The 20,401-nt window shown below is 41.5% G+C and overlaps 1 protein-coding gene across 14 annotated transcripts in view; it reads left to right on the top strand.

The window, feature by feature from the left end:
* PTPRM (protein tyrosine phosphatase receptor type M) overlaps positions 1-20,401 on the top strand; it is a 712,166-nt gene that overhangs the window by 627,600 nt on the left and 64,165 nt on the right. For all 14 annotated transcript variants that reach the window (XM_042843358.2, XM_042843348.2, XM_065585258.1 and 11 more), the window contains 2 exons: positions 8,021-8,097; positions 10,992-11,028. In XM_042843358.2, coding sequence (XP_042699292.2) covers positions 8,021-8,097; positions 10,992-11,028 — 114 coding nt within the window. The remainder of the gene's footprint in view (positions 1-8,020; positions 8,098-10,991; positions 11,029-20,401) is intronic.

The following is a 20,401-nucleotide window of genomic DNA, read 5'->3' as shown; positions in this document are numbered from 1 at the left end:
CTCCCTTGGTGTTCACACCTCAACTGCTAGCAGAGCACCTCACCCTCCCTGATTGAACTAACCTCGTTATCTCCACACTGATATATACCTGCCTCTAGAGATTTCCATTACTTGCATCTGAAGAAGTGAGGTTCTTACCCACGAAAGCTTATGCTCCCAATACTTCTGTTAGTCTCAAAGGTGCCACAGGACCCTCTGTTGCTTTTTAGCTCTTTTGTGATTTCAGCTCTTAGTGATTTCAGCTCATAGTAGGGGAGCCCCAGTGCTGGTGCACCATTGGCCCAAAGTGAATTCAGCTCAGCAGCCTGTAACTAGACTCCTACTAGAATCAAAGTTAGCTCTGACATTCAACAGTGGAGAGAGGAGATGGTGCAATTGGTGTGTCAAGCCCTCAGAGGGGGCCCATACCATCAGGTACAAATACCTGTCCCCATCCTCTCTCAATTCACTGGGTTTTGTAACCCATGCCCCTTGTCAAGCAAGTGCTACTTAGGTAATGGTGAAGGACTCACTCAGTCCTTCTGTCATACAACAGTTCCACTGGCCTTGATTCACAGAATCAGGGTAACAAAACTTTATTCTTCCTGCCCCAATAACAGAGAAACTGGGGATCCCACAACTGCCAAAGTAACCACTTTCAGTTGCTGTTGTTTCATGCCAGGCGAGTGGGTGTGCCTATGCAAACAAGATCAGCCCCTGGAGTTCTTTTCCACACTCGCCATAATTCACCACCAGATGTCAGGGTAGAGCTCATCCTGACTCTGCTTACAATTACAGAGATGTTAATTAAAGCCTCATTTGTGAATGAGATTACCAGTGAGGAGGAAGAAGAGGAGGGGCCAAGTACAGAAGCCTGTGGGAGCTGAGTGAAAGTTGGGAAGAGGAGGATCCTCCTAGTGAAACAATGAAAGAATGATTAGAAATGTAGGAGGAGAACCCGCAGAGGGTGGAGTTTTAAAAGCTTAGGGAGCTCAAGATATCGAGAAGAGGACCATGGTGGACTACAATAAAACACATCAGAGTTACGAATGCTTGAGGAATGGAGGTTGTTCGTAACTCTGAAATGTTTGTAACTCTGAACAAAATGCTATGGTTCTTTCAAAAGTTTACATTGACTTATCACAGCATTGAAACTTTACTTTGCAGAAGAAAAATGCTGCTTTTAACCATCTTAATTTAAAAAGAAACAAGCACAGAAACAGTTCCTTACCTTGTCAAATCTTTTTTTTACCTTTCCCTTTATATTTTAGTAGTTTACAATTAACATAGTACTGTGCTGTATTTGCTTCTTTTTTTGTCTCTGCTGCTGCCTGATTGCCTACTTCAAGTTCTAAATGAGGTTTGCGGTTGATTGGTCAGTTCATAACTCTGGTGTTCGTAACTCTTGAGGTTCTACTGTATGTCAGTGATAACCACAATTCAAGGAGGATGGAGTACTTGTTCTGAGTTGTGGTCAAGAAAAAGTCATTATAGACGTTGGTGAGAGCAGTTTCAGTGAAATGGGGTAGGCAGAAGTTGGACTGAAGAGAGTCCAGTGGTGTAATCTGAGGAGAAGAACTCTAAGCTGTGCTTGTAGTCAAGGAGTTCTATGAGCTTTAGAGATGGAGAGACGGGATGGTAGCTGGAGAGATCAATAGGGTCAAGGGGAAGGGGTTAAGATGAGTGAAACTAAAGCATTGTTTGTATTGCTAGGGGGAATGAACCAGATGAGAAGGAGAGATGAAGCAGAGGAGGGGTGAGAATGGGGGAATTATGAGATGGGGAAGATGGAAGGGGGGATACAGGAAGAAGGAAGACACAATATCTCAGCTTCAGTAACAAGGAAAATGGGGAGAATATGTTGGCATAAGGAAAGAGGGGGAGGATGTCCTGTCAGAGCTTGTGAATTTTCTCTTTGAAGAAGTTAGCAACATTCTTAGCAGACATGATGGGAGGCCTTAAATAGGGAATTGAAGGTAAGGAGAGAGTGAATCTGTAGTAGAGGAAATCAGCATGGTCATGGGTATTTCACCAGAAACACTCAGCAGCAGGCGTGGAAGAAGCAAGTAGAGGAGGGGAACCATGGCTGGGATTAGAGAGATGGGCCCTTTTAATGTGTGAGAAGTGCCAAGTAATCCGAGTTGTTGGAGAAAGTCAATTACTAAATCGGTGGGAGAGGGGGATGAGAGCACAGGAAGGAGGAGGCTGATAGCAGAGGAAAAGTCCTTGACATTAATGGACTGGAAGTCATGGAATGGTTGGTTGGCAGGTCAAAGGACATGATGCTCAATGAGATGAGGAGATACAGAAAGAGTTCAGTGATGGAGACATCAGAGGCAGAGAGCCTGGGCAGTCTGGAGAAAACTAGATCAAGCAAATGGCTTTTTTGATGAGTGGGAGAATTGATCTAAGGCTATCTGTCAGATGAAGAGGTGAGGGAGAAAAGGGATCAGATAGGTCGGCATCGTGGAAATTGAAGTCTCCGAGAATGAGTATGGATGCAAGGAAGAAGTAAGGCAGGAACAGAAGTGAGAAAAGTGGTAGTTGGGAAAAATTCAGGTTCCCAGTGTTTGCTCTTTTGTACAAAATATATAGTTCCCATCAACCTCAACATTCACACAGATGTCAATTTATTTCCTTTTTAACTATAACTCCCTTTTTTTCTAAATCTTGTAATCTTTCTCCTAGAAAATTGGCAATCTCTACGTAGCTGAAAATAAAAGAGCAAAGCTGCTGAATTTCATGTACTTTACAATAACACTAAAATACACTTACTTAAATTACACTAGTATGCAGAATCTTAATACTGACCTGATACTTCTCCATGGAAAAATAACACACATAGGTCACTGGTGTATGATGACTGACAGACATGACTGTTGATGTTGCTAAAGACAGAGTTTTATGTTACAGGGCGTAAAAGGATATTCACTTCTTGAGCCCCTCCAAGAGGCAGGGTGCAGTACCACAGTCCTTTTTCACCCCTGGCACTTCCTGCAGGCTGACCTCGGTGGGTCTTCAGTGGCTTGGCCCATTGGCCAAGTCACAAGTCCAAATGAACCTCTTCTGGGATATTAAAGAGGCTAATAACTAAATAGTCTTTTTTCCCTCAGGTCTTCAGCTCTGGCTTTGGAACCTTTAAATTCATCCCTTTGTTCGGGATCCCCAACAAGATCTGTAACCTTCTTGGGGTTTATGCCACTTTGTCTGTGGCTGGTTGGGAACCCGGGCCTACAAACTATTCTGGGTTCCAACCCAAGGACCCTGTACACAGCAGCCATGCACTGCTCACTCCAATCCATCACTGCTGTTTCTCTGGGCCTCTTCCTACCAGGCCATTCTGTCTATAGTCCTATCTCAGAGCCAGTTTCCTCAGGTTCTTCTCTATCTCCATGCCAGAGAGGAGCACTCCTCTTCTCTCCTCTGGTCCCAGCCAGGAACTGACCTGCTAATGCCCTGCAGCCTCTTTTATCTGAGCCTGCTGAGCTCTGACTGGCTCTCGCTAGCCCTTGGAGGACCAGGTCTTTCTAGCTTCCCAGATGGCTGCGTCCGTGAAGCCACTCTAGGCAGGCCTTGAGGAACCACCTTTGCTGCTCTTTTCTTCCCACTTCGCTCTTCCTAGGGCAGAGTTTAGTAGGCCTGTCATAGGGAGTGACAAAAGCCAGCTACATCCCATCACACAGGGTAATTGAGACAATGGTGGTGTGGGTATTGTTCTATTGGACATGTTGGAGATCTATGGTACTTCTTTATAGATGGGTGGAGCCTGTTAATGAAAATAATGAATGTGATGTTTAGATGTTAGAGAAAGATACGTTAGTTGGATATTTGTGTATGTGGATACCCTTAAAGAATCCTAAATGTTTTTTAAAAAGGTTTTCTTTGTGGGAGTATATTGCATAGAAATATCTGCAATTGATATAATTATTATTTAGGTATAAAACTGCCCATAGTGCAAATAAGAACAGGTTCTTAATAACAGAGAGATGGAGATCCGTATGCCTCCTGTTCCTTTACAAAATTTTATCTCCTGACGTGACAATAGATCCACATTTTTAGTCAGAATTTTGCTGCATCAGGCACCTCTTTTAATGTGTTCTAAACAGCCTGTCATTTTGGGTCCCCAGTTGAAGTAAGTAGAAGACTAGTAGCACTACAGATCCGGGGTAAAGAAGTGATGACTAGCAGAGGGAAAACAAGTAAAAGATACTAGATGTACGAAACAATTGTAATTACAAGTAATAATGAAGACTCTCTAAGAGGGCAAATGTTACTTTAGATTGTATCTCAACTTACTTTAATATGTAAATCGATATTTAAGAAACAGATAGTTGGATGGAGATGAGTTGTCAATAAAATATACTATTTATGTGGTAGTAAGAATTTAGAATAATACAAATTAAAATTACAACACATTATTTATGTTGAGGGGCAACCTTTTTAAAAGAGCCTCTAAAATTGTGCCCACAAATGTGCTTTATGTTAATTAGTTTTATGCAAATTGTGTAGTTAGTTGTCGGAATTGTATGTGGGCATTATGTAAACAAATGTGTGCATGGGCAAAATTGGGGAGAATAATTTTAGAGGTCTGCTTTTAAAATTGTGTACCTAGGTTATTATCAAAATATTGGCTTCTGCTTTTAAGGCATTTTAAAAAAAACTCTTGCTACACTGTATTTAAGAAGTTAAAAGTACTGTAGATGGCTTAGAAGCCATATATTCTAGGTATATTTTTTGCAGTGAAACATATGTTGTTTTAGAATGTGAGTTTAATGTAGGTTTTTCAGCGCTTTTATCCTCTCTGTTTAAATCCTCCCAAGATGCCATCATTATGCTATTGTTTGTAGTCAGTATTGCTTTGTAAGGAAATTAAAGCAATAGCATCAAGCTGCCAACACAGAGGGAGCTTGTCAAAGTAGCAGTGTACATTACATTACCCAGGTGATGTACATTTAATTAGATACAAGCCTGCCCTATTTACAATGAGAAGGTGGCTACAGCAACTTGTGAGCTGCTTCATCATTATGCTAAATGCTGACCACAATCTAATCACCTATACAAAATGTGTTTCTTCTTTATTAAATATAAATGTCTTTTTTATGTTGTTTCCACGTTAAGAACCAAAAAATGGCTTTGAAACTGTTAAATGAATCTTGTGCTTGAGAACAGTGTTGTGTCTGTATTTACTGTACAGTGGTTACTTACGGGCGTAGGTAATATTCATTTGTCCCTTAAGAAAGTTTTCTATTATCTATAAGAATTTATTTTTAGCCTACTGCAGCCCTGATCAAATGAGAAAAGAATATTGACCAGGATTTTCAAAAGTGACATGATTTTGGGTGCCCAACTTGAGATGTCTTTGTTAGGGGCCTGATTTTCAGACACTCGGCACTTTCTGAAAGTCAGGTGTCCATTCATGTGTTGTAGGGGGAAAACAGGGCACACAGAATCACTTTTGAAAATATTGGCCACAGGCTGGTGTGTATGTGCATGTGCACATGCATAAGGAAGGGGCAGGATGAAATGCTCGTGTTTACACTTAGAAAGGAAAATGTATTTCAGCATAAGGAATTTTGAAGATTGAAGTGGTTGGTGGTGTGATCAGTGCAAAATTAGGTTTGATATCATAATAGAGGGTGACCCCTACCCCCCACCAGGGGTAACACTCTGACAATGAACTTGACATGAGACTGTTTAAAAGCTTTGAAGAAAGTAGTTAACATCAGACTGAAGGGTAAAGGAAAAACGTAAAAACCCAGGTAATCAGCCTGAAGGCTATTTAAGAACAATGTGTTAGAAGCACATATAGCTTGTGTATCTCTGAGTCAAAAAGTTATGTGATTAAGCACACACATAAAAAAGTGCCTGTTTTATATTTGTTAAAAAATCCTTTAAAAATCAGAAAACGGGCCCAAACCACACAAATACTGCCTGGGATTTTCAAAGAGATCAAGGAAGTTAGCCACCCAAATCCCCCCAAAAAGTGAATAGAAATTGTGTAATCGTCTTTCTTCAGCCCCTGTAGTATTCCTAGCCACTGTCTATGAAACACAGGTTCTCCTAAGTAAGATGCACATGTGAAGTAACAAGGGGAAAGAGATTATATGAAGATAACTAAAGATATGAAGCTAAATAATTTTTAAAAGACTTCAAATCTGAAGTAATAAAAGCTGCATCTGTGACTGAAAGCTGGCCACATGGAGAGAGTGGAGGAAAAGAAAGTAATGAAATAGTGGAGAAGTTGATGGACATTTAGCATTGGACTTTAACAGGCTTTATTAGTTGGCCTGTAGGGAAAAACAAGGACATTTATATTCTTAAAATATGTATTTATGAGAAATCTAAGTGTGGCCTTCGCAGAGATTGAAATCGTAGAGGAAAAGTCAGCAGGTAACTTGAGAAGCTCGAGTGAAAGAGGTCAGTAGAATGGCAGGTTCTCTTGAGGGTGTTTTAAAGGAAATAAACATGAAATCATGGAGATACGGAGGAGGATATTCAATTCTAGTCCAATCCAGCTTCCATTGAAGTCAATGGGAGTCTCTCATTGATCAGGCCCAAAATCTATAAGCCAGCAAACATGCCTGAAGAATGGAAAGTTGTTAATGTGGTATCTTTTTAAAGTAGGATCCTGGGCATTAAAGGCCTATGAACCTCACCTCAGTTCTGCAGAAACCAATTAATAACTTAATTAAGTATACAATAGTACAGCACTTGGATAAGTGTAACTTGATAGGTCAAACAAACATGGTTTCTGAAAGAGAAAATCAAGCCTCTTCAAATTATTAGATTCCTTTGAAAAAGGTAATAAATACGCACATAAGGATGACCTGATGAACATAATTGACCTGGATATTCCAAGATTTTTTTCATAAGCCCCCACTTAGAAACTATTAATTAGAAGAACAACATAAAAGGGACAAATGTGTAAAAACTAGCTAAGTAATAATCAATTGTAGGGAACTCGGGTTGGAATTTGGTTCAGATTTATTTAATATATTAGGACTAGAAAGTCTCTAGGGACAACACAGAGCTGCAACACCCTAGGCAAAGCGCTGGGAAGGAACTGTGACTGTGAGAGTCACAGACCCTCTTCACTCCAGGGGCACAAGATGGGAAGGAGCCAAGGGACTGCCTACTCCCTGACATTCCCTGCCATTCTCCTACCTTAGCCATCCCTTTCCCATCCACTTGCCCTGGCAGGAGGAGGGACTATGGGACATGAATCTCTGCTCTCCCCGATACTTGGAGCCATAACCCCAGTGAGTCTTCCATTGTCCTGCAGGGTGGTGAGCTTGGGTCCTTCTCCTTTCAGTAGCCACATATTATTTCATTATTTATTTCTTTAGTGCTTAACTACAATAGAGATTCCCCATACAGAAAGCATTAGGTGCCCTAACAACTACTTACACTTACAACAACATCATGATGACCACCTAATAGCACTACGTACTCAGATACAGGTAACCTCAGTTCTAAAGAAATCACTGAAACAACATATAGAGGGAGTGAAACTGATTTTTATTAACAAATATATATATGATATACCAAGTTATTTTTTCGTCTTGGTTGTTTTGTCTCTTCAAATAATGATCTCCCACAAGACCTTGTTATATGCCTTACATAATCACTATGCACTGATAGCGGGAGAACTTTGCAAATGACTGAGCTTTTGGCAATTGAGTGCTGTTAAATGTATTAATGAAAGGCAATTTGACTGTTGCAAAAACTGTTTCACATTCTCCAGGAGGAAAGAGCAGTGGTAGCAGTGGTTTGAATATCAGATGTATTCAGCTCCAAAATCATTGGGAATTTTGGGGTTCATAAATGATTGAAGTGCAAAGTGGAAAGGTTTTACTGTATAATATCTAATAGCTTATTTTGAGCCAAAACCAAAAGACAGGAAACTTGAAAAGTGCAGACTTTGTAATTCGACTTTAACGTAATATGTGTTTTAAGGGTTTCTTTTGGAATGTGACCTTATATTTTGTGACTATTAAAAGCACACCAAACTACTTTGTTTTATCTGTTGTTCCCATTTCAGATGATCATTCTCGAGTGAGACTGCAGCCTATTGAAGAAGAAACAAACTCAGATTACATCAATGGAAATTATATTGACGTACGTATACTGATGTAGTAAACAAAGTTAACATCGCTGTTCAGCCAAACATGTGGTCCATATTATTTTTACACTTTATTGACCATTTCTTACAACTAGCATAGCTGATCACAGTTTTGGCTGCCAAACATTGTAGGAAACCACAATCATGGGAATCCACATATACAATAAAGAAAAAATAAAACACCAAATATTTGCCAATAAAAAAATGAGCTCAGTCATTTCTTGAAACTTCCACACTCTGGAGTGAAATTTTGCCACCAACATTACATGGCTATTTTGCCTCCTGATGCTTATGTGGACCAAGGAAATGTTATTTATATTGTCTGTCAACATCTTGGCATAATTCCACATTTAAAAGAAAGCTGTTTGCATATTAATGTGACAAAACTCTGTAATTCCTAATGCAGTGATTTGCAATCTCTTGTCATCGCTACACTTTTAAGTCGCCTTCAAAGTATAGTCTGCAGCTGTTAACCAGTACTTCTAATGCAAGCAAGACATTTCATTAAATATGTAGGGTGTTTAATTATTGAAGACTGCTTCTTTGTTCATTCTGCATCATGTTAGCTTAATGTTTTACATTAGAATAAATTCTTTAAGAGACAGCATGTTTTTTGGTTGAAAAGATAAAATCAAAAGTAGAATTGAAAATCAAGAAAAAGTCAACACTGTGTAAAGCCTGAAATCTAGAAATGAAAACTTCAATAATTTTAATGTGCATGAGGAACACTAGACATGAGAGTACAGAAGAACTTCTGATTCTTAAGCAGCAGCCTACATTCCGTGATTTCTTCTTCCCCAGTGACACCTTTTAATGAAGGTGTCACAGTCTCTGGTTCACACATGTCCACCAGGTATGACAAGAGAATTTAGTAAAAAAAATTTCTCATACAGTATAGAACAACCAAATTAATCCTTATTCTTATATAACAATCTTTGGGTTATCTCCTTCTAATGATATTTAGGAGTATGTTTCAAAGGCAGTCAAATTAGCATTATATTTCTACCCTATTCTTTACAGTTTCAGAAACTAACACATTAACCATGAGGTAAAGATAAAAACAGAAACATTTCCATTTAAAAGAGTAATAAAAGTGTAGACAGAAATTTGTGTAATAAAAAGTAGAGATGGACCCAAATTGGGGGGTTGGATTGCGATTTCAATTCAAACTTTCCCAAGGTTCAGGGGTGTTCAGACTTCAGGTTCGGGGTTTAGTTGCTTATGTATAATTCAGATTATGCTTTGGATCCAGATCTGAACATCCACAAAATGTGGGGGGGGGGGCGGGGGAGGGTTTGGATCCCATGCTCTTGTTCAAGACCCTGATATAATGGCTTCATATCATGTCTTCCTGCTCGTGGGGGAAAAAAAAGCAGAATGGATTTAGTGGAACAACTGTGTGGGCATAGAAGACACTACCGGTGAGGGTTGTAAGGACATAAAGCATCCCATTCCTTGGAATACAAAGCATCCAAGTTTCTTTGGATCATCAGAAATCAGTAGGCAAAGTGGTCATAAACAGGGAGACACCGTGGTTGTTTGTTAGCAAGAAAGTATTCAAGATTCGATTGTAAATGGCAATTTGTCTGTCCTTAGTTTCACAGATGCAGATGTGCAGCCTGTCTCATGCAGGCAGATTGTAACAGATGTCATATCAAAACAATGGAGTTACAATGGGAATGGCAGCTTCATAGGCATTTGCATAGAAAAAGCTTTGTTTGTATAGTGAGACATTCCCTTGAACTAAATCTCCCAGTGCCTGTTTGGTTGGTAGTCTGAATGAATCCAACCCCGCAGCTAGTAGATGACGAGAGAAATGCCAACTCTATCCACGGTCGTACAAATAAGTCTCAATCCTTAGGCACTCAATGTTTGCCTCAGAATGGCATATAAAGGAACCACTTCAGTAGTTCTTGTAACATTTTCTGTTCTCCAGGGTTCTTCAGATTACTTCAGTCTTTGTGTCTCACTTCACTCCTTACCCCTAACATACTCTACACTGGCAAGCGGATATGGAGTATGAGCTATAACTTTACATTTCTTCCTTTTGTTACTTGGTGTCATAACCTAACCATTATTTAAAGCTTTTGGTATTAATATTGATATAACTGTCTAAAATGATGTACTGTTACACGAGTTAAATCCTTGGCAATATTACTGTAGCATCAGAAACAAAAATACTATACAAATTCTGTTGTTTCTAGTTTGCATCCTATCAAGAGCCAATATTCTTTGTTATAAAGAATGCCTAAGTTGTTAGTGTTGATTCTCAGTCAGCATATGATTAAGTTTCTCTTGCCTTCACAGAAAGAAACCGAGAATTCCTTTTCAGTGTAATTCCTATTTAAAGCTGGACAAACTATTTACACCAAGACATTTCTTCATAGATTTTTACCCTTTTTCTGTTCAAAAATCATTTGTGAACAGATCACAGGGCACAGAGAACCTCTTCCCTCCCTAGCATGCACACGCAGCATCCATGCTGACTATAAATCTAGCGCTCTTAGCTGCTAAGCAGGGGACTAGCATTGCACTCAGCAGCACTTCACAACTTGAGGACTTGGGGATGTGTCCAGGCTACCAAGTGTGCCTAAGTTTATGTTGCTCCTTTTCAGAGAAGCCAGTAAGGAACTTCCAGAACATACTAAGTCTGTCCCCTGCCCAGGCACTGCGCAAGCCAATATCTCAGGGACCCTCCAGTCCAGACAACATAGTTGCTTTCTTGTGCCCCTCATTGGAAAGGCCACAATTTGCCCCTAATATGTAACTTGTATTGTTGTGATATTCAGTAGGGTTATGAACACTAGTCTCTATGACATGATAATCATACTAGCACACGATGGTGCATTGCACTGCAAATTGACTCAAAACTTTTTTTCCATTTTTTTAGGGCTATCACAGGCCAAATCACTACATTGCTACCCAAGGTAAGCTAATCTCACTTTATGTATTTCTTGCTGCTTGTGTGAACAAAAAACTACAAACATTCTTGAATTATGGTTTATACTCGTAATACATATTTTTGCCACAATAAATAATAAATACAAAATTACTCTATGAACCCAGATATGGCAAGCTGCTTTAATTCAAACTCTTCAACTTCAAGAGCTTAGTGTCGAGTTGTCTTTACATTTGTGTAGAAAAACAAACAATATCTACCCTTACTTTTGGCTTATGTTACTCAGTAGGACTTGCTAAAGGACAAATAAGTAGTGAAAAAGCTGACAGGCAAAATTTTCAAAAGTGCCTAAATGACATAGGAACCTCCTATCGGAGTTAGGTGCCTAAATATCTTTTAGTATCTGGCCCCTATGTCCTATTGAAAGTCAATGGAACTTAGGCTTCTAAATCAATTAGGTGCTTTGGAAAATTTTACCCAGCAAGTTTTAACACAGGACCTAAAGACACACTAGACTTGCAATACTTTGAAAAGAAAATAGGATTTCTGAAAGTCAGATGGCTTTTTAGACTGTCCTTTAAATGTTTGCTTGTTAAAATCTGCCCATTCCTTTTGTTAATGTACAAAAAGATTGTCAACTGTTAACTTTATTCATAGACATGACTTGCCCATTTTGACACAGTTCTTATTTCACTTTTGGCCAAGATCAAACCTGGAAAGTTAAATAAGAAAGTTAAGTCTGCAATGGTTGATTAATTGTCATGGTTTGACAGTTTCTGCTGCCATGCTCAGGAAAGAGCATTGGATAGAATACATATGAAAACTTAATTACCCTTCCACAGCTGAAAGGAATGTCTGTCCATGCTAAATCTTCTACAGCAGAGGTTCTCAACCTTTTTCTTTCTGAGCCCCCACTCCCCAACATGCTATAAAAACTCCACGGCCCACCTGTGCCATAACAACTCTTTTTCTGCATATCCAGTAAATTAAAAGCTAGGGCTGGCATTAGGGCGTAGCAAGCAGGGCAATTGCCTGGCCGCAAAGCTAAGTTGCTTGGGCTTCGGTTTCAGTCCAGGACGATGGGGCTCGGGCTTTGGCTTCAGCCCTGGGCCCCAGTGAGGCTAACGCTGGTCCTGCTCTCTAGCTTATTTTGGCGGAGCCCCTGAACCCTTCTCCCAGTCTTTATTCAGGCCTAATCTTGGGTCATTACAAAACCTAAACTTAATTTCCGCAATACTAATTTCTCCCTACTGTTACTCACACCTTTTTGTCAACTGTCTAATGGACCACTCTCTTACCACTTCAAAAGTTATTTTTCCTCCCTTGGTATCCTGCAGTTAATTGATTTATCTCATTAGACTGACCTCACACTTGGTAAAGCAACTCCCATCCTTTCATGTATTTATACCTGCTCCTGTATTTTTCACTCCATGCATCTGATGAAGTGGGTTCTAGCCCACAAAAGCTTATGCCCGAATAAATTTGTTAGTCTCTAAGGTGCCACAAGGACTCCTCGTTGTTTATGCTCTTTTCAGAGCACCACCTAGGACAAAAAGGTTTCATTTCCCATGTATTGGATTTAGAAAGAAATGTGTATCTTTTTAATGACATACTGTTGAGACATGAAAATCATAGTCAGCCACCTCAAATAAGAGCACTTCCTTTGACTGCTACTGCCACTTGAGCAGCCCAATCTCTGCGGCCTCCAGCCCCTCGCCCTTGGTCTTACCAAAGGGAGGCTATTTCAACTCTTCCCCACCATCTCCCCAAACCCGCTATCGCTAGTTCCAAATGTTCTGCTCCTTCACTGCAGCCTCCAGGGTGTGAAATCATTGGGACAGGGTACATCAACTTTACTGCACCCAGAACAGTATGATTGCCACGGGCCTTAGCATCTTAGGCAGTGTTTCTCAAACTGGGGCCGCCGCTTGTGTAGGGAAAGCCCCTGGCGGGCCGGGCCGGTTTGTTTACCTGCCTTGTCCGCAGGTCCGGCCGATCGCGGCTCCCACTGGCCACGGTTTGCTGCTCCAGGCCAATGGGAGCTGCTGGAAGCGGCGGCCAGTATGTCCCTCGGCCCGCACCGCTTCCAGCAGCTCCCATTGGCCTGGAGCAGCAAACTGGGGCCAGTGGGAGCTGCGATTGGACGGACCTGCGGACGGGGCAGGTAAACAAACCGGCCTGGCCCGCCAGGGGCTTTCCCTACACAAGCGGCGGCCCCAGTTTGAGAGACACTGATCTTAGGGAACCAAGGGAAGTTATTTAAACTTGCCACTGTAGCCACCCAACCACAGTGACCCATAGCCCCTAACCTCCCTACTGGTGCGCTGGGGAAGGGAAACAAGGATATTTTCTGGTGTTGGTTGCTATGGCTAGTTTTTTATACCGCTCTGCAGGAGAGTATAATTGTTCTGTTTGTCCTTTAATTTATGCTACTGTTAGTTATTGTCTCCTAAAACTAAAAACAGTAGCAACTATGGTTGGCATTTTATTTGCAGTCCAGAGTATAGTTGCTTTCGGCAAGGGAGCAACTGGAGGGCCTTCCTGGGAGTTCAAACCATTCTGATACTGAGTCATTCTCTGAAGCAATTTTAAATGCTATTTTACCAGCCATTGCAGTACTTGAATAACAGATACTAAACTTGAGACCTTTACTCAATGGGCTTTCAAAGCAGAGAATCAGACACAAGAATGTAGGGAAAAAAACTATACAATTTATTAAAGAAAATTGTGGTAACTTGAATATGGACTAGCTATAAGTGCTCTTCCACCCCCAAATCCCACCCAATATAGTGGTAAAGAGAAATAGAGAGTGAGAAGAAAGAACAAAGACAGGGAAAACAAGTCTTTCAAAATTTAAAGAAGAAATTACTATTTAGGTTGCAATCTCTTTGGGGCAGGGACTGTCTTTTTGCTTTTTGTGAATGTGCAATGCCTAGCACACTGGGGACCTGGTCTGTAATTGGGGCTCGTAGGCACTGCTGCAATACAAATAAATAAAATTAATGTAAAAAAAATCTTACCAAGGGAAAAAAGAGAATAGAGACCAACCTTGATACAAGTTCAAATTGGTTTTGCATTTGGATCTGATTGGTTTTTTTTTTTTTTTTTTTTTTTTTTTATGGACGAAAGCCTCTAAAATCTGTTTCTCGCATGAATTTGGACCAGTTCTCCAGTATCCTAACTTCAAGCCAAAACCTCAAATCCCTAGTGTGATATTTTCCCCTCTTAAAATAATTCAACGGAAGGTGTGGTCTTGATTTTTAACAGTGTTGGCAAACATGCTGAAACCCAGCTTTTACACTGGATTAATTATAATCCTTAAAAGAAATCATATAGAGGGGAAAAGGCATTTACCCCATACGTTAAATTTTCTGTTTCTCTTTGTCAGTTTCAGTTGTAATCCTGTCACTGAGCATAGTTTTCAGACATAGTCAGAGGTGTTTATATGCTGTCTTGGAACAGTTTTTCTTATGGAAAAGTACAAACACGTGGATGTGATAAAACATTTTGAACTGCATGTTTAATTCTGCGAAGATACTTTACAGCAATCTTAGGAATCCAACCTCCCTCTACACTACATTATCTTTTACAGGAAGATATCATTAAAAAAAGTCAGTTCCATGTCTCTGTGGAGTTAGTATGATTGATACTTAATTGTCCTAGTATTTTTCTTCAGCTGCATTAAACATACCAAGTGTTAATGAGCAAATATAATTGTATGCAGCTAAAAAGTGGAAAATTTAATCAGTTCATAATAGGCTACCAATCTGGTTTTAACAGAGCTGGGAGTTCCATAATCACCTGTTTATTAGAGTGTTCCCATCTTCCAAGAGACAATGTGGGTGGGGTAATATCTTTTATTGGGCCAACTTCTGTTGGTGAGAGGGACAAGCTTTCAAGCTACACAGAGCTGCTCTTCGGGTATGAGAAAGGTACTTAGTGTCACAGCTAAATACAAGGTTGAACAGATAGTTTAGCATAAGTAGTTAGCACATATTCCAAGGGACCATTCAAGGTGAAGTGGCCTGTTAACACCCCTGTAGACCAGGGGTCCGCAACCTTTCAGAAGTGGTGTGCCGAGTCTTCATTTATTCACTCTAATTTAAGGTTTCGCGTGCCAGTAATATATTTTAACTTTTTTAGAAGGTCTCTTTCTATCAGTCTATAATATATAACTAAACTATTGTTGTATGTAAAGTAAATAAGGTTTTAAAAATGTATAAGAAGCTTCATTTAAAATTTAAATTAAAAAGCAGAGTCCCCCGGACCGGTGGCCAGGACCTGGGCAGTGTGAGTGCCACTGAAAATCAGCTCGCGTGCTGCCTTCGGCAGGCGTGCCATAGGTTGCCTACCCCTGCTGTAGACCATCTTCCATGTTAACCAGAGTTTGGTTTATAGACCCTTATCTTCCATCCTGGAAATGCATACATCAATGCTGCTATTCAGTTGATTAGGAGGCAGATGCATTTTTATAAGAGCTAGCAAATGAAGTGTGTTTTCGTTAATATCCAATCAAGGGAACTTCTTACTGCACTTCAAGTGTAATAAATTCAAAACCTGCAATTTGGATTAGAAAATCAGCATCTCTCTCTCTCTTTTTTTTTTTTTCTCTTAATGCCATAACCATAATGGGACTGATGGGCTGAACTTGCCATTAATGAAGACATTTTGTGGTCTGCGTAGTTGGCGCCAACAGATAAATAATGCACTTGGGTCACCTTGATAATAAAGAATCCTTTGTCACAACTCAACACAGTGGGTCATGTAGGGCTAATAAGCAGGTGCAACTTAAAAATCACTGCTTGCTTTTTTCCTCCCTTTTTTTTAATATGGATTTAATTCTTTAAAGTTCATTCACAGCAGGATGTCTGAATTGTACAATTTACTAGAATCTAGCTCTGTTTCTAGGAGATAGATATTCAATGAATTTTCACTAAATTCTTTTAATATGAGCATAAGGCATACATTTTTATACAGTATTTGGTCACTCCCATACTACTCTGTTTTCATATTGCCAATGGACCATATCTGACCCTGATATGCAGGGAAAAAATTACTATTGATTCCTTCTATTTTGTATTTAATTATTTTCTGTCCTGTGAAGTTCATATAATAAACTTAGTATTAACACAGCTGTTTCTAACAAGTCTCTAGCAAAGGTTTTATAATGTTTCTTCAGCTAAAGCACTAGTATTACATTCTGAATGCCAAATTCATGTTAGTATAGTTCTTCTTCGAGTGCTTATTCATGTCAATTCCAATCAGGTGCGTGCGTGCCTCATGCACGACAGCCGGAAGACTTTCCCCCTAGCAGAATCTGTAGGGTCGGCCTCGGCGCCTCCTGGAGTCACGCCTTCATGGAGCCCAGTATAGGGCCCAGCTGATTCAACCCCCTCTCAGTTTCTTCTTACCGCTGGTGATGGCCAGCTGGAACTTCTCTTGCTCTTGCTTCTGCAAGCGCCTTTAGCAGTGTCCCACTGTGATTTGTATATAGTTAGTTTTCTTTGTTTCTTAGTTAGTAGTAGTAGTACTGTTAGAAGTCGTTTCTCTAAGTTTCCATTATGGGGGTGCCCCCCACATTTCGTTCCCCAACACCGGGGCATGCCTCAGTCGCCAGGGTTCAAAGCTTGTGAAGTCTGCGGTAAATTGATGCCAAAAAGTGACCCGCACGCTTCTTGTTTCAAGTGCCTTGGCAAGAGTCACCAAAAGGACAAGTGCCGCATTTGTAAGGGGTTTTGTCCGAGGACTCTTAAGGATCGCGAGCAGAGACTCAGAATTATCCTCATGGAGGCAGCCCTCCGCCCGCAGTCTGACCCTCCGATCACTGCGCACTCCACCACTGTATAGCTCTTCCAGGGCCGCCCGGGGCGGGGGGAGGGGCGACGGGGAAGTGGGGCAATTTGCCCCAGGCCCTGGGTCCTGCAGGGGCCCCCACGAGAATATAGTATTCTGTAGTATTGCAACTTTTTTTTATGGAAGGGGTCCCTGAAATTGCCTTGCCCCAGAATCCTCTGGGCAGCCCTGATCTCTTCCTCTTAGGTGTTGTGGCTTTGAGCCTCCCAGCACTGGTGGCAGGTGGCTTTTCACTCCTGAGCATTCGGTTCTGTTGCTCTCTACTGTTGCCAGTACAGTATACTAGTTTTTGACCTCTATAAACTAGGTCCTGGATGTGGGGTGGAACACTGTCTACTGCTGAGGTGGACTTTTAGTTTGTGAGTTATGATGGGAGCTTTTATCACTGAAAAGGGGAAATTCCTACTGTGTATTGTAAACAGTGGCAGCCATTAACAAGTCAGCATTTATCAACAGTTACCACACGGTGGTATCTGAGAGTAGCAGAATTTTTCCCATTCTATACTTTAAAATCAGAGATAACAGTAATAACTGTGTGAGAGCTGTTGGTATTTTAATGGTTTCCTGATTAGTCTAGTCCTTGTGCTAATAATCTAGTGTGGTGGCTTTGTACACATGCTAGAGGATCAAATGTTTCCCCCCTTCTCCCTCTTAGTTGCAGAAAGCCCTAAATCTAAAACCTCTGACAAACCATGAGGAGACTGTGACAGGGTGATCTGCCCCTTTAAGAGTCAGGGAGCAGCCAGCCCTGTTCTGGAGAGAAGACCAGCAGGCAGGTTCTGTGAACCAGCTGACCCTGCTGAACAGCATAGTGATTGATTGAGTCTGATGATTCCCAGCTGAGAGATCTAAATGACGGCCCCAGCTCCACAAGGGAGCCTCGTAGGAGAGTACGGGAAGTGCACCTTCCTGTGGCTGCAACAGAAGGCTATAAGAGGAAAGCCAGGCCCTGTGGACCCTCCTTGGCTGGGAATAGGGTTGCCAACCCTCCAGGATTGGCCTAGAGTCTCCCGGAATTGGCATTGATCTCCCGGTGGTCACTGAAAGCAATCCGGGAAATTTTAATAGGTTATTTTAAGAAAATGACATTATGTCGTGTTGGGGAGAAAATCCCAGAATAGCTTCAGTCAGAGTTGGCAACCCTAGCTGGGAAAAGTCCAAGGTCATTCAGCTACTGGAGGCCAAAGGGCCCCTCAAACTCAGTTGAGAACAGGACTGTTGCTTTTTATTATTGTTCTACATTTCTTTTTGTTTATGTGTTGAAAAATAAACAGAGCCCTGAGATAAAGGCTACAAACAGAACGGGGCATGGTCGATTGTTTGCACCAGGCTGACGGTTAGACTGACCACCCTATAGAAACCAGCAGTGCCTTTCTTCAGCTCAGTATGTGTGGTCAGGATGGATTATTAGCATGGGAGGAAAGTAGCCAAGGAATCCATCCCTAGGTAGTTGCACAAACTTCAGCGCCCCCGAGCATATGGGCCCAAAAGGCTTCAAGAACCCATGTAAAATGTGGATACTAATACTTCTATGATCACCTTTTAGAGATATTGTGAAAACTTAAAAAGCTTTTTAAAGATGTGAACAGGCTACAAAAGTGCTAAATATTAATAATTAATTATATATTTGTGAGGAATGAGTTTCCTGGTCTCAGACATGCTGTTTCTTTTATTTGATTGCTGGTGTTTGGCTCATGTGATATTGATGCAGTACAGTTAGTGAAAACAAAAGCAGACCCTCCTGTGAAGAACAATCAGAAATTGGAGGAGTGCATATATCCTGGCAATATTTATAGATCCCTGATTCAACATCATGTTGGCTTTATTTCTCTGTTGTGAAGCCAACCTAGAATATTGAAGAAAGATTCTTACATATGAACTTACTCCATGCCAGAATTGTGTAGAGAAATATACAAGATCTAACTCTGTTGACTTGGAGGAACAGCTTTTCAGCTGAAAGCAACGAGATTGTTTTGTCATATCATTTACACAAAGGGAGATGATTCTAGGCTCTGGAAAAAAATTCACTCTTAGAAACTAGAAAAATATTTTTGTGAGAAGTAAAATATTTTAAAATGAGACTATAAGCCAGTTTTTGCAGGCAGATAATTTACTTTTATGACTTCCTGAAAATCTAGATAGTGAGCATGTTGGTCTTATGAGCCAAGGTCCAAATAAACTTTAAAAAACAAAATCCTTGGTAGACTGTGCTTCTTGGTTCAGAAGCCTCTCAAATCCCTAGTGGACTAGCGCATGTCCTGAAGTATCTCTTTTTGGCTGAAAGTTTTGTCCAGGAAAGAACTGTACAGCGTGGATTTTAGGAATTTGTACTACTCTAGATGTGTCCATCTGAGTGTGTTTCTTGAAAAACAGTTGTCTGATTATTTGGTTCCCCTCCTGGCTGAAGAATGCTGCCCTATTTTGGGATTGATGAAGGAAGGGATGGAAAACTCTTGGTGCAGTACTACTAATGTCCCTGTCAGTCATTATGTGTTAGGGCATAGAAAGGAGTAGAGAAAGACAGCTTGTGCAGAAATCATAAACTCAAAACTTCTGCTTCCCCACTGTGTTCTCTAGGACCTCTCTGAATCCTAGTTTCCAGCCAGGCTTCAGCAGTCTAGAGGAAGCCTGGCACTTGATGTGAGGAGGCCTTTGGTCACCTCATTTCCTGAAAAACAACAGTTCATTGAGTTCAAAAACAAAATGTATTTCCTTTTCCAACAACAAATACAACAATTTTTCTGAACCTGCATCCAAGTCTTTGAAACCTGTCATCTTTTTATTTTTTTTTTTAATTCTGCAACTTTCCATGGCAATTACGTTCTTCCCAAGTTGTGATAACCACCGACAGATATAGTACTTTGGGTGACATCAAAACACTGCTTTTGTATAGGCTGATTGGATTAACGTTGTATTTCTTGATGCATCTGCATTATGTCTTCTGTGCAGTTGCATGTTGAGATGAAGGCTTTGTAGAGCTTCCCTCTGCAGCTACTAAGTCTCATTCCTGGGCAGGTATGCTCATTTAGTATTTTCTGTATAAGATAATACTATCCAGGCAGGGCTGGCTCTGGCTTTTTTGCCGCCCCAGGCAAAAAAGCCTCCCGCCGCACCCCCTCCCGGGAGCACGGCAGGGGAGGGTGCCGAGCCGGGCCTGGGCCCCGCTCTCCCCGACCGGCCGGAGCGCCGGGAGGAGAGCGGAGAGCCCGGCCGGGGCTCCGCTCTCCCCAGCGGCCGGAGCGCCGGGAGGAGGGCGGAGAACCCGGCCGGGGCTCCGCTCTCCTCAGCGGCCCGAGCGCCGGGAGGAGGGCGGAGAGCCCGGCCAGGGCTCCGCTCTCCCCGGCGGCCGGAGCACCGGGGGAGGGCGGCGAGCCCAGTCGCGGCCCCGCTCTCGGGCCGGAGCGCCGCGCCGCCCCTCTCCAGGTGCCGCCCCAAGCACATGGTTGGTGGGCTGGTGCCTGGAGCTGGCCCTGTATCCAGGCTACACAATTAGAATGGTTCCCCTTATTTAAACTCCCAGCACAAGTTTAAGAAACATGCCACCTGAA

Source organism: Chrysemys picta, chromosome 2 (genome assembly GCF_011386835.1).
Source record: "Chrysemys picta bellii isolate R12L10 chromosome 2, ASM1138683v2, whole genome shotgun sequence".
Taxonomy (NCBI): Eukaryota; Metazoa; Chordata; order Testudines; family Emydidae; genus Chrysemys; species Chrysemys picta.
The sequence above is the reverse complement of the archived record's forward strand: the minus strand, read 5'-3'. Positions and strand labels throughout refer to the sequence as shown.